Source organism: Sphaerodactylus townsendi, linkage group LG17, assembly GCF_021028975.2.
Source record: "Sphaerodactylus townsendi isolate TG3544 linkage group LG17, MPM_Stown_v2.3, whole genome shotgun sequence".
Taxonomy (NCBI): Eukaryota; Metazoa; Chordata; class Lepidosauria; order Squamata; family Sphaerodactylidae; genus Sphaerodactylus; species Sphaerodactylus townsendi.
In genome coordinates, this window is record NC_059441.1 from 6,115,261 (window position 1) to 6,128,867 (window position 13,607).

At 53.0% G+C, this 13,607-nt stretch overlaps 1 protein-coding gene across 1 annotated transcript in view; it reads left to right on the plus strand.

The window, feature by feature from the left end:
- The first annotated feature begins 4,055 nt into the window (after nt 1-4,055).
- The window catches only part of RASGRF1 (Ras protein specific guanine nucleotide releasing factor 1), a 53,283-nt gene continuing 43,731 nt past the window's right edge, over nt 4,056-13,607 (plus strand). The window contains exon 1 of the mRNA XM_048482105.1: nt 4,056-4,421. Coding sequence (XP_048338062.1) covers nt 4,158-4,421 — 264 coding nt within the window. The 5' untranslated portion in view covers nt 4,056-4,157. The remainder of the gene's footprint in view (nt 4,422-13,607) is intronic.

Here is a 13,607-nt window from a genome sequence, read left to right on the forward strand (position 1 = left end):
CCTGGCAATTTAACCTGAATACTGAGGTTTTAGTTTAGAAAAAACCGGTTGGCTCCCTCTTCCTCCGCCCCACCTGCTCGAGCAGGGGCCAGCCTGCTCTAGCCTCCGTGTGCAAGTCCTACCCGCTACATCTTCACTCTTGTGCTGCCTTCTTCTAGGCATCTTTCTGTCTCCTCTGCACTCCCCCACCCTCTCTGCAGCAGCAGCCACCCGAGCACAGACTCCGGGCCGGCTGAGTCCTTCCTAAGCTCATCATGTGTGCAACGCAGATTTATCGTGCTCCAGCGTGACTCCAGTAACAGCTCTGGATGTGTGTGTGTGAGGGGGTGATTTTCCGCCCCCCACATGACGAACTCTGTGTGCGCGTGCCCACAGAGAGGGCTGTGAGTGCCACCTCTGGCACCCGTGCCATAGGTTCGCCATCACTGGTCTAGCATCAGGGAACATGAAGCCTATGGAAGAAAGACATGATGATTGGAGGTGGGGGGGCTGCCGATCACTGGGTTGTCAAGGCTGGCTTGAGGGATGAGCTGCAGATAACAACCAATAGTGTCGTTGGCTTTTTCGGGGCACTAGTCTGTCCTTGGCAATCTGTTTATCTGCTTGGTGGTGGTTGTAGGTGTGTGTTTCCAAGAACACCTGAGAGTCTCTGCCCAAGGAGCTAAAATAATCCTATCTGGAATCAGAAGGAAGCCAAGAACCTGGAGCAACTGTTCTTGACAATGAGCAATGGACTGTGTGGTGTGTGCTGAGTGGTACCAATGATTGGTAGTGGGGTTTTGTAAGACTATGGTGGTAATATATACACCATGTAGTTGTATGGCGGGGTGTGAGTGTGTGTGTGTGTCCAGAAAATGAACCTGTCCAGCTCAGGCTGATGGTGGGGTGGAAATTCTTGGTCTGGTGGAATGTCTTGAGTACTTCCTTCTCACGGGTCCAGATGACGCCATGTTCTTGGTGGACACAACCAGCACGGGAAAGGTACTGGCATAATTCTCCTCCAACCCAGAAGTGACCTTGAGAGCCCTCCCACTTCCCAGACATTTCCTAGGTGTCACCATGGTGATTTATGACCTCACGCAAGCCTTGGCAGCCTCAGCCACATTTTTCAGGTGAAACAAAACTAATTGACACGATTTCCCTGACATGCCTCAGTCCTATTTAAAGAAGGCACATCTAGGTCAGGCAGAGAAAGAAGGAAGGAAGGAGCAAAGCCCGCCAATTAATATTTCCCAGCTTTCTTTGACTGCAAAGGTGTTTGGATCAATCTCACGAGGTCAGGGCTAGACTCTTTCGACCCCATACTTCTTCCAGTGTGACTACCATCCCTTCAGGGGTGTCAAACTTGCAGCCCTCCAGATGTTCATGAACTACAATTCCCATCAGTCCCTCCCAATATGAGCATTGGCTATACTGGCAAGGGCTGATGGGAATTGTAGTTCATGAACATCTGGAGGGCCGCAAGTTTGACACCTGTTCTTTAGAAGATGATTCCCACTCCTTCACCCTATTTCTTTTTCAGATGGAGACTTCAAGGGGTCACTGAAATCCCATCAAAGCATTTCTGCTCCGTGTGTTGTCCTGTCCTGCTTTCATCCAGCAGCCCCCCCCTCCCCCGGAGGCTTCCCTTCATCCCCCTCCACCCTCCACCCAGATCTGTGGCAGGACTACCTGAAACCTCGCTAGGAAAGGGCAAGGCTGGCCACGGAGCCACAGGGGCAGGGCAAGGAGAGGAAGATTCGAGTCAAGATGGAGTCTACAAATTCGGCCTTAGTGAACTCTTTCCCTCAGAAAAAAGGAAAGGCGGAACAAAGGCCAAACCTTCCCCCCCCTAGCCCCCCCCCCCCCCCCCCGTTGGCCCCTAACTGTTAGAAAGACATCTTAGTTAAGGGCCAAGAAACCAGCATAGAAAAAAACCCCTCTGTGCACAAAGTAGCCCGATTGTTCCAATTCTGTGTAAACTGTGTAAATTCACACCCCAGCGTCACTCTCTGTGCCCCCCCTCCCCCATTCAATCACTGATGTAATCTTCTGCTCAGTTCCTGGTAAAACCAAGCACGGCAATTTCTCTCTAGTAAAATCTGTACATCCCTTGCTTGCTTGCTTGCTTGCACTGGGTCCTGGCGCAGGAGTTTGTACTTGTCACTCATTCTACATGTGGGTTGATTAGACCTCCATATGTTGAGTTTTGCTTCCAGCATTAGAAAGAAAGTAAAAATGGGGATGTGTGAGTTCCATAGTTTGGGAATCTGGATAAATCCCAGAAACCCTTTCTGAGCCACAAAAATGCAAGGGTGGGGGTGGGATTTGATTGAAGAGGGGATGAAGAGGCTGAGCTCCTCCTCCCCTCTGGCTTGTCCTGCCCTTCGGGGCCCACAAATATTCCAAAGGGGAAATGGACAGGAAGACTCATCGTGCTACGGCTGCCCTATAACAGGTAGCTGTCATTTGGAACCAGTTTGCTTTGCCTGCATGAAACACACCACTGGAATAAAAGCGCATCTGGCAGGTAACACAGCAAGACTATCCTGGGGTCACCACAGCCTGGTCTGAGCAACGCGGGGGTGGGGGGGGGGGAGAGCTCTGGGGCCTCCATGGAGAGAAACTCGTCTGGGAAAGAACTTACAAGGTTGCCGGCCCCAAGGTGTGCCTCCCTCCAGACTTTCGGATCCCCCTTTGTTGTGAAGCCTTCAGGTGTGCTTGTGCCCTGGCTCCAAAGGGCTCTGCCCTCACCTGCCTCGTCTTCAGCTGTGGTTTTATTGCCCTCTGCTTGCTGCTGCTGCTGCTGCTGCTGCTGGTCTCTTTGCATCCTGACGTTGTTCACTGTTTTCATCGTTTAATTGTGGCCGTCTGAGCCTCACACATTTATGCGACCAGGAGAGAGATGTGTTAAACAAGTGCACAGTGGACACAATGGCTAGCCTCTTTATCAAGCTCAGGATGGGCGATTTCCTAGAGTTCTTCAAGCAGAATTGTTGTTCAAGCCAGAAAGGAAACCAGGGGCCCTCATTCTGTTCCTCCATCACCCTTCGACTGTCCCTGAAGTGCTGAGAAGAAAAGGCAGGCCAGAGGGGGACCGGGGCTCGGCTGCGAAAGGCACTAAAAAGCCCCTGGAGGGTGTTTAGCAGCCCAGGAGTCCCTGGGAACGGTTTCTGGCCATGGGGTGTAGATGAGCTGGGATGCCTCATCTCGGGGTAACCTGGCTTGACAAGGAAGCAGGCAGCTGTGCCTGTTGGTGGGTGTGGCGGCTCAGAGACGTGGCCTTGGGCAGGGTGGGGGATGATGACTCTGAAATGTTACGCTGGGCATCAACCGGTATAAATGACTGCTGAGTAATGGCTCCAGATCTCCTGCTAAGCCCATGCAACAGAGAAGGAAGATGGAGGCTGAGCTTCCCGCATGGAAGACAAGTCCGGGCAAATGCAGCAGGCTCTCTGCCTCTGGGGAAAGGGCTCTTCTAGGCGCAGCCCCCCCACCCCCCAAGGCAGGGGCCCAGGCATCTGAGCCAAGCACTGCCGGATCTGGGGATGGCTCGCATCCCTGGCAAAGGCCGTGGAGGGTGCGGGAGCCTGAAGGAAGCCCGACCGAAGCCCAATCGCAGTGCTCCGGCGGTGGCCGCGTGTTGTGCCACCCCAAAGGGTGGCAGCAGCAGCAGCAGGGGGGGGTGGGCACCGGCCGGGTAGCGGCAGGGGAGCCTCTGCAGTGCGTCATGCAAGGCAGCCCCTTCCCCACGCCCGTACCGCTGCTCGCCGATCTCCTCTGGGACGCCCCCCGCCCTGCCCGGAACGCTCCCCCGCCCCCCCAAACTTGGGCTGCGCCGCTGTCCTTGGTGCTGATCGCGGCCGGGCTCGCGGCGGCGGCGGGTGGCGGGGCGCCGCTGTCCGCGGTGCTGATCACATGACGCGCCGCGGCGGCTGAAGCGGAGCCGGCGGCACCGGGCGCGGCGGGGCGATGAGGAGGCGCTAGGCGGCCGGAGCGCCGCGCGGGCGGCGGCGGCGGCGGCGGCGGCGGCGGGGAGGGGAGGGGAAGAGGGATGCGAGCGGCGGCGGCGGGGCGGCGCGGGGGGCGGCAGCGGGGGCTGGGGCTGTGAGCGCGGCCCGCGGGCCCCTCCGCCCGGCCCCTCCGCCCGGCCCGGCCCGGCCCGGCCCGGCCCGGCCATGCAGAAGGGGATGCGGCTGAACGACGGGCACGCCGTCCACCTGGCGCTGCTGGCCAAGAAGGAGGGCGCCCGGCGCGGCTACCTGAGCAAGCGGAGCTCGGACAACACCAAGTGGCACCCCAAGTGGTTCGCGCTGCTGCACAACGTGCTCTTCTACTTCGAGAGCGACTCCAGCTCCCGGCCGGCCGGCCTCTACCTGCTCGAGGGCTGCGTCTGCGACCGGGCGCCCTCGCCCAAGCCCAAGGACCCCCTCGAGAAGCAGGTGGGTGCGGCGGGGGGACTGAGGCCGCGGGGCGCGCTCGGGGAGGTTGGTGCATTTGCTTGGCGGGAGCTTTCGGCAACCTCCCCCCCCGCACTCCCGGCCTCTAACCCTAACCCCCCCCCCCCGTCTGCTGAGTTCTGCAGTCCTAGAATCCCCACCCTCACCCACCCACCCCGCTCTCTGACTCCAGGACTGGAGCGGTTCCCTCCAGGCAGGAGGCTTTTCTTTTCGACTCTTCCCCCCCCCCCCTTCCCAAGGAACCGTCCAAGGCCGGGACAGCCATTCAACGGGGCAGGAGTTTTGGGTTGTTGTTGTGTTGGCCACATTAGGGGTAATCAGCCGTATTAATTAGGCAGCCGGTTGAGAGGCAAGAGCGCCCCCGGTGGAGGAAAAGTAGAAACTTCTGCGGCAGCTTCCACCCGCCCAGCGCCCCCCCCCCCCCGCGCCCCCAGAGCATTTCTTTTTGGAGGTGATGACTTGGCTGTGAGCTCAGGCCTCTCTCTGGGGTCCTTCTTTGGCGCAAAGCCAACCGAGGCGGTTGGGGCTTTGGGTGCTGGTGGGAATGGAAGGCACCCGACGACTCCCAAGCGATCTGGCGGAGTCTCAGTCACGTGCTGGAGAAATCTCGCCCCGAGTGCCTGCCAGTCAACACAGTTGCAGAGGCAACGCAAAAGATCTGGCCTTCCCTCCCCCCCCCCCACCCCGGACAGCTTCCCAGGGGGCTGATCTTGCCTGTAGCTAAGCGCTGCTGTGCTGACCCAGGTGAGCCCAGCAGGCATGCTGGCAGTTAACCCTAGACCGCCCCCCTCCCCCCCCCCGTGGAAAATCCAGAGCCACCCAGGGTGCACCTGCAGAGCTCCAGAAGAGGTACTGCCAGCATGGCAGGGCCCAGGCGTCACCATTTCTCTGTGGCCCTGAGGGACGTGGCTCTCGAGTGGCCTGGTGGGTTTTGGCCTGCAGGGAGATCACCTGAGACCAGAAAGGCTCACTTGCCGGTGGGATTTGATTCCTGCAGCAGCTGCAGCAGAGAAGGGTCCTGCAGGGGCCCCCTGCTTGGTTGTCGTCAGCCAGGAAGTCCAAAGACCATTGGAGGGATGTTTGGGGGTGGGGGATGGGGACTCCAGTTGTCTAGTTTGTCAGCGCAGCAGTGGCTGGTGTTTGGGGGCCGGGGGGCCTCTGGAGTCTCCTCCTTGCAGAATTCTCCCTTCGCTGGCATTTTTAGCAGCATTGTGCAGCCTTTGCTGAGTTTCTGCACCATTTTCCGGGAATCGGAAATCAACAGGAAACGTTTCTGCCGTTATGTAACAGGACTCCAACATCCAGAGAACAGTCCTGGGTCATGTGGTGTCGTTCTAAGAGACGTGTGGGAACAACACACCGCTGGGTGCTCTGGACAGGGAGTCGGGGGCGGTGATGGTGGACAGCATTGCAAACCTTGCTGAGCGGACGGCTGAGAGAACAGCCGTTTGTTGGTTCTACTGGTCCCCAGAGGAGGCTGCATTCCTTGCAAAGCTGCTGAGGAAGAGGCTGGGCCTCTCTTCGCAAATGCCTCCCCTGGCCAGTCTTGCGTCGCCTGAGGAACTACCCAGATAGGCCGCATGCCTGCAGTGAAGCCTGGCAGTGCCTGGGTGGGGTGGGGGGGACTGGATGAAAGTTGAGCCCTTTCATGTGCCTAGTTACTGGAGGGGGGGGGAAGTTCAGGAGTTGCTTTGCAGGCAGAAGGATCCCTTGTTTGTTCCCCAGGCAGCCAGAGTTGGAAGGAAAGACCATCTCTGTCCGAAGCCCAGTCAGAGCAGATAATCCTGAGCTAGATGGACCGATGGGCGCACTTGGCATGAGGCAGTTAGCGATTTGTGTGTGTGAGAGAGAGGGCGGAGAGGCTGAGTCCAGATCCTGAAACCTACTGGCCATCCTTTCTCCATCCATGGGTACTAAGAGCAATAGTTGAGGTATTTCAAAGATATTTCTATAATTCCTGTGGGGTTAGAGCTGCAGCGCCTCAATGGCTGCCATCTTCTCTCACCTCTGGGGTACCTGCATCCTTGCTGATCTTTATCAGCTGAACATAGTGGGCCTTTCCCCACTTTTCCCTCGGCCGCCATCGCTGCGCGCAATTCCCAGCGCGCAGAATCCCTGGTGCGCGCCCGGGCATCCCCACGACCCCGCGCAGGGTCATCAAAAGGCGCCCTTTGCAAGAGCGCCAGGGATGCTACGCACTGAGGGGGCGCGACAGTGGCAGCGTCGGGGCGGCTGCGCTGTCACCGCCCCTCTCGTGGGGAGTGCCGGGGACCCCGCGCTACTCTCCTCAAGTAGCACGAGGCTTAAGGTAAGTGGGGAAAGGCCAACTGGCAAAAAGAGGTTTTAGTCTCTCTTCCCCAACTAACCTGAGAGGCGAATTTGCATTCAGAACTATCCCTGGCCTTCTTCAGGGGCACGCCGCTGCTCACGGAAGTAGCCCCCCAGCCAGGACTCTGTTTATGAATGCAACCAGACTTTTGAAAAAGTGTTTAGGGTGTAGCTTGTGGCTGAGTCCCTGGATAGAAAGACTGAGAACCTCGCCATCTGCTCTGGTAATTCGGAACTCAGAATACCATTAGGTTTCTTTCCTTTAGTATTAATTCTTGGACTTGATGCTTCAAACAGAAACTTGCCTTCTGATAGTCAGTTTGGTCAGCGGGAAGTTTCCAGAGGGATGTTCTGACTTCCAGAAGATCCTCTGTGCAAACCAAGAAAGGCTGTTCTTTCCCTCTTGGAGCAGCCAAGATGTGTCCATAGGAGATTTTTTATTTAATTGTCATGTTGGAAAACTTCATGTAGCCAGCCAAAAGGTCATTTTGAAGAAACAGAACTATTTTTCATCACAAGTACTCATTGCTAAAAAAAGAAGAAGTGACCTTTAATATTTTCTCTTGTATGAAGTCAGGCATCTGGAATTTTCCCTGTGACAGTAGCAGCCTATGCAGATGTCAAGGCTGCGCTGCAACAAAGCAGTTCCCCAAAATACTTGGGTATTGTCAGGGGGATTGTATCTAGGTGACTGAGATGCATTCCTAACTTGATGTAACTGCTTGCAACTACAAATCAATGCTGCTACAAGATGTATGTAACCAGCCTGCCATATGCTACCACTGCCATCTGGAGCATTCTTTCCTTGATCTTTACTTTATGGCTTCACATGCTTTGTAGATAACTATGCTTCCCCTGACACCCTGGTCCCATGAGAAACAGTGTAGTTTCCATTATCTTGTGGGGACAGGAAGCCAGATAAAGAGGATGGCAAAAGCCAGGTTTGTCAGAACTGACTTTGCCAAGTTTTGGTGCTCAGACGCTTATCAATAAACGCTACAGATCAACAATACAGAGTCCGTTTATTGGCTTAAGGTTCGAGACCTAACAGGTATTTTTTGTACAGAACACAGTTAGGGACTGTGGTCCATACTATGGTGTACTATACTATGGTCTAGAACCCAGCAGTGGGAGGGGGAAAAAATCTTAAATAAGCACCCAAGGGGAATGAAGCATGGCCTTAGATGTCTCTACACTAATGTACTGAGCATGGGAAATAAGATGAACTCACGCTCTTAACATGGCAAAGCAAATATAACAGGTATCACTGAAACCTGGTGGGATATAACCAGTGGTGGGATCCAAAAATTTTAATAACAGGTTCGGATGGTGGTGGGATTCAAACAGTGGCGCCGCCACACACACGCGCCTCCAGTCCCTATTGGGCAGGGAGGTTGCTTTAGGAACCCCTTCTCGGCACTTAGAAAAAATTAGTAACCACTTCTAGAGAAGTGGTGAGAACTGGTTGGATCCCACCTCTGGATATAACCTATTTCAGAGAAATATACCAACTAGGAAAAAGGAGTAGCATTATATATCAGGGACTGATTACACTTGTGAGCAGGTCCATGATTTAAATCCTGGAAGCCAGGTTGAAAGCATCTGGGTAAAAATTAAGTTGGAGAGAAACAACAGTGATCTCACTGTGGGGGTCTGTTACACACCCCCAAGCCAGACTGAAGAGCTGGATGATTCCCTCCTGGCCAGATGACCAAACTTTCACAAAGGAGAGAAGCAGTAGTAATGGGAGATTTTGATTATCCTGACATTTGTTGGGAGTCACTGGTAGAAGTCATTTCAGAAGCACTTGCTATAATCTTTGGCTCATTCCGCACATGCAGAATAATGCACTTTCAAACTGCTTTCAGTGCTCTTTGAACCTCTGCGGAATAGCAAAATCCACTTGCAAACAGTTGTGAGAGCGGTTTGAAAACGCATTATTTTGCGTGTGCGGAAGGGGCCTTTGAGAACTCCTGGAGACCAGGAGAAGTTCCAGCAGACTGTTGTCCCCATCTTCAAAAAGGGGAAAAAAGAGGACCCAAACAATTACCACCCAGTCAGCCTGACATCAATACCAGGAAAGATTCTAGAGCACATCATTAAACAGACAGTTTGTAAGCATTTAGAAGGGAATGCCGGCGTGATCACTAAAAGCCAACATGGGTTTCTCAAAAGCAAGTCATGCCAGACTAATCTTATCTCTTTTTTTGATAATGTGACAAGCTTGGTAGGCGAAGGGAATGCTGCGGACATGATATACCTAGATTTTAGAAAGGCTTTTGACAAGGTCCCCCATGACATTCTTGCAAGCAAGCTAGTAATATGTGGGCTAGTCAGTGCTACTGTTAGATGGATTTGTGATTGGTTGACTGACCAAATCCAAAGGGTGCTCATTAATGGCTCCTCTTCATCCTGGAGAGAAGGGACTAGTGGGGTGCCACAGGGTTTTGTCCTGGGCCCAGGGCTGTTCAGTATTTTTTATCAATGACTTGGATGATGAAATAGAGGGCATGCTAATCAAATTTGCAGATGACGCCAAATTAGGAGGGGTAACTAATACTCCAGAGAACAGGGTCAGGATTCAAAATGACCTGGACAGATTAGAAAGCTGGGCTAAAACTAAGAAAGTGAATCTCAACAGAGATAAATGTAAGGTACTGCATTTAGAGGGAGGGGGGGAATGAAATGTTCAGATACCGGGTGAGTGACACCTGGCTTGAAAACAGTACTTGAAAAAGGGATCTTGGAGACTTAGTAGTCCCCAAACTGAACATAAGTCAACAGTGTGATGCAGCAGCCAAGAAAGCCAATGCAATTCTGGGCTGCATCAATAGGAGTATAGTGTCTAGATCGGGGAACGTAATAGTACTTCTCTATTCTGCACTGATCAGATCGCACCTGTGTTGGATCATTTCCTTGGAGAGATTATACCTTTGTGTTACAAGCAGAGGGCACGAGGCTGGAGCACAGCGGAGCGTTCCAAACAGGAGTGTGGGCTTGGGCACAAAGAAAAGTTGGAGTCATTTGTAATTGCTAACCTAATTACAAAAGTATTTATTAGTGAATTCCATTCTGGATAGAAAAGTAGATAGATAGGTTCACTAATCTAATCTAATATAGCTGGCTGCATCCATCCACTCTACGCATATGGTGCTGTAAAAGGTTAGAGAGCAAGGAGTGAGAGCCAGAAGGAAGGAAGGAAGGAAGGAAGGAAGGAAGGAAGGAAGGAAGGAAGGAAGGAAGGAAGGAAGGAAGGAAGGAAGGAAGGAAGGAAGGAAGGAAGGAAGGAAGGAAGGAAGAGGAAGGAAGAAGGAAGGAAGGAAGGAAGGAAGGAAGGAAGGAAGGAAGGAAGGAAGGAAGGAAGGAAGGAAGGAAGGAAGGAAGGAAGGAAGGAAGGAAGGAAGGAAGGAAGGAAGGAAGGAAGGAAGGAAGGAAGGAAGCTACTGCATTTAGGCAGAAAAAAATGAAATGTTCAGATATAGGGATAGTGCCAGCATATCAGAGTAGTCAATCCCTAGGTACCTATCTAGCGTCTGGCGTAAAACCCCCTCTGTGGTTGAGGCAGGAAACAGCTTCAAAGTCCTTCACTTCCAACAACCTGGAATATTGTGTCCAATTCTGGGCACTGAAATTCAACAAGGATATTGACAAGCTGGAACAGGTCCAGAGGAGGGTGACCAAAATGGTAAAAAGTCTGGAATTCATATCAGAGGAGGGTGACCAAAATGGTAGAAAGTCTGGAATTCATATCCTTTCAGGAGTGACTTAGGGAGCTAGGTATGCTTAGTCTGGAGAAGAGAAGGTTTAAGGGTGACATGATAGCCATGTTTAAATATTTGAAGGGATGTCATGTGGAAGAGACATCAAGCTTGTTTTCTGCTGCTCCAGAGACTAGCTCAAGCAGTAACGGATTCAAGGTGCAGGAAAAGAGATTCCACCTAAAAACCAGGGAGAACCCCGGAGTGTGGTGGAGTCTCCTCCTTTGAGGTTTTTAAACAGAGGCTGGATGACCGTCTGTCAAGGGTGTTTTGATTAAGTGTTCCTGCCTAGCAGGGGTCAGACTTGATGGACCTTGTGGTCTCTTCCAACTCTGTATGGTTCTATGGCTTCTACTGTCTGTTGCTGTAAGCTGGATTCTATATAGCTTCTGGTCTGTTTTTAGTTCTGCTTAGTTTCAGATGCCTGCGATTCATGCCCTATTGCAGTGGTGGCGAACCTTTGGCACTCCAGATGTTATGGACTACAATTCCCATCAGCTCCTGCCAGCATGGCCAATTCGCCATGCTGGCAGGGGCTGATGTAGGAAACCCATGATCCTGTATCTGGAGTCTCAGAGACTACCCTGTGGCTGTGCATGGCCTGTTGGTGTCCCATCCGTTTTGTATTGTCTTACTCTGTACAATCTGCTTTGAGTTCCAGTGAGAAAGGTGAACTATAAATAATGCCAACAAACGCATAAATCTACAGGTTCGAGATTCAGCGTGCAAAGGGGTTATTTCGACCCCCAGTCTGAGCTGCTTGATTTATTTGGGTTCTTCGTGTTAGAACGAAAACTATTGTTTCTCACCATCATGCAGAATGTATGTTGACCTTTCAACCCGTCCACTAGGTATAAAATTGACAGTGGAGAAGCAGAATATGAGGAGTGAATTTGTGGGAGGCCTCAGTTGTCTCTGCCCCACACAAGACTCTTTTGTGCCCAAGGATGTTTGGGAGGACCCAATTCTTCGGTGACGGTGTGCTCAGCACAGCTTGCAAGACTACAGGAGGGAAGGGGAGAGGTGTGACTGGGTGGGTCTCAGAGAAGAAGAAGAAGAAGAAGAAGAGTTTGGATTAATATCCCCCATTTCTCTCCTGCAGGAGACTCAAAGGGGCTTACAATCTCCTTGCCCTTCCCCCCCTATGCAGCAAACACCCTGCTGAAGTGGGGTGGGAGCTGAAGGCTCGAAGGCTGTGACCTTAGCCCAGGTCACCCAGCTGGCATGTGTGGGAGTGCACAGGCTAATCTGAATTCCCCTGATAAGCCTCCACAGCTCAGGCGGCAGAGGGGGGAATCAAACCCGGTTCCTCCAGATTAGATGCACGAGTTCTTAATCTCCTATGCCACTGCTGCTCCTTTTGACGAGGTAGAACGGGTGTAGAACGGGCGCTCTTGCTGCCCAAGCCATGCTCTTGCCGCCTCCGACTTGGAAAGGTGTCCCATCGGAAGATGGACTAATGGGCTGTCCAGACCTCTGAAGTTGATAAATGGCCGGCCTCCTGACCATTATCCTGCAGCAGAGTCTGTTCTACGGACAATATGCCTGTTTGCAGCTTCTGCTTACCTGTGGACATAGGAGGGTGGCTTGGACTGAATCCGACCATCCACCCATCAGGGTCAGTCATTGTCTACTCAGACAAGGTCTCAGGCTGACGTCTTTCATATCACTGACCACTTGGTCCTTTTAGAAGAGAAGAAGAAGAAGGGTTTGAATTTATATCCCCCCTCTCCTGCAAGGAGACTTACAATCTCCTTGCCCTTCCCCCCCTCACAATAAACACCCTGTGAGGTGGGTGGGGCTGAGAGAGCTCAGAAAGAATTATGACCCAAGATCACGCAGCCTTTGGCGTGTGTGGGGAGTGCACGATGAAATCTGATTACAGATAAGCCTCCACAGCTCAGGCGGCAGAGCTGGGAATCAAACCCGGTTCCTCCAGATTAGAGTACACCTGCTCTTAACCACTACGCCACACCGGCTGTCTTTTAGCTGGAGATGCCGGGACCTTCTGCATGCAAAGTGGGTGCTCTGTCACTTGAGCCAGCGTGGTGTAGTGGTTAAGAGCAGGTGGAATCTAATCTGGAGAACTTGGTTGGATTCCTCAGTTTTCCATGGGAGGGAAGACGGCTGTGGGGGGGCCCATCAGTGCCAAGAGTAGCTGCTGCCTGGGGGGGGGAGGGGGGCTGGCAGGCAGCCACAAGGCCTCGCTGCTTCTCCATGGCTGCTCTGTTGTCACTGCCAGAAAGCAGTTTTACTTGAGAGTAAGGCCTGAGGGTCAGTGGATGGGAGGAGCAAATTGTCTCCATGTTTATTTCCCAGTTCAGTCTCTGGCCTTAGAGAACGTGGCTTGTTTCCTAGGAGACTGAAGGGAAGGAGAGCAAATGAACTGTGCGTACAGACACACACAGGCACTCCCTGCCCGCCCCCCCCCCCCCTTGCTGGGCTAGAAACCTCCTTGATGAACATTAACACAAATACAGCAAATGCCAAGGGAAGCTAAAAATAGCCCGCTGGCCGAGTCCCTTTCTGGTTCTGTCTGCGCCCGCCTGGAGTTCGGCAGCAAACGAGGAGTGCTGGGGCCCCAGAGGCTCTCTGCCTGGCCTCCCTCCCAGGGGCTTCTGCTGAGCGGGGGGGGGGGGGGGGGGGCTAGACTGCTCACAGGAGATTCATCCACCTGCCTCCTTTGCACACATAGACACTCTGAAGGACTCCCCCAACAAGCCACCATGTAGTCACGCAATCCAAATGGCTAAGAACACGAGCCCTGCTGAATCTGGCCAGTGGTCCATCTAGTCCAGCATCCTGTTTCAAGCAGCAGCCAGCAAATTGGCTTAGAGGCTGAGGCCGCCCCAGTGTTGCCTCCTGGCACTCGTATATTCAGAGGTTGACTGCCACTGGATATGAAGGCTCCATTCATTCACCACAGTTGCGGGCCATTAATCTATATTCGTGGCCATCAGTACATCCACTGGCAGCGAACTCCACCATTCAGTTACTTGTTGAGTAGAGGAGTATTTGCTTTTGTCTGTCGCCCAGTCACTTTCTTAGGTGCCCCTCTGAGTTCACCTCTCTCCATCGAGAG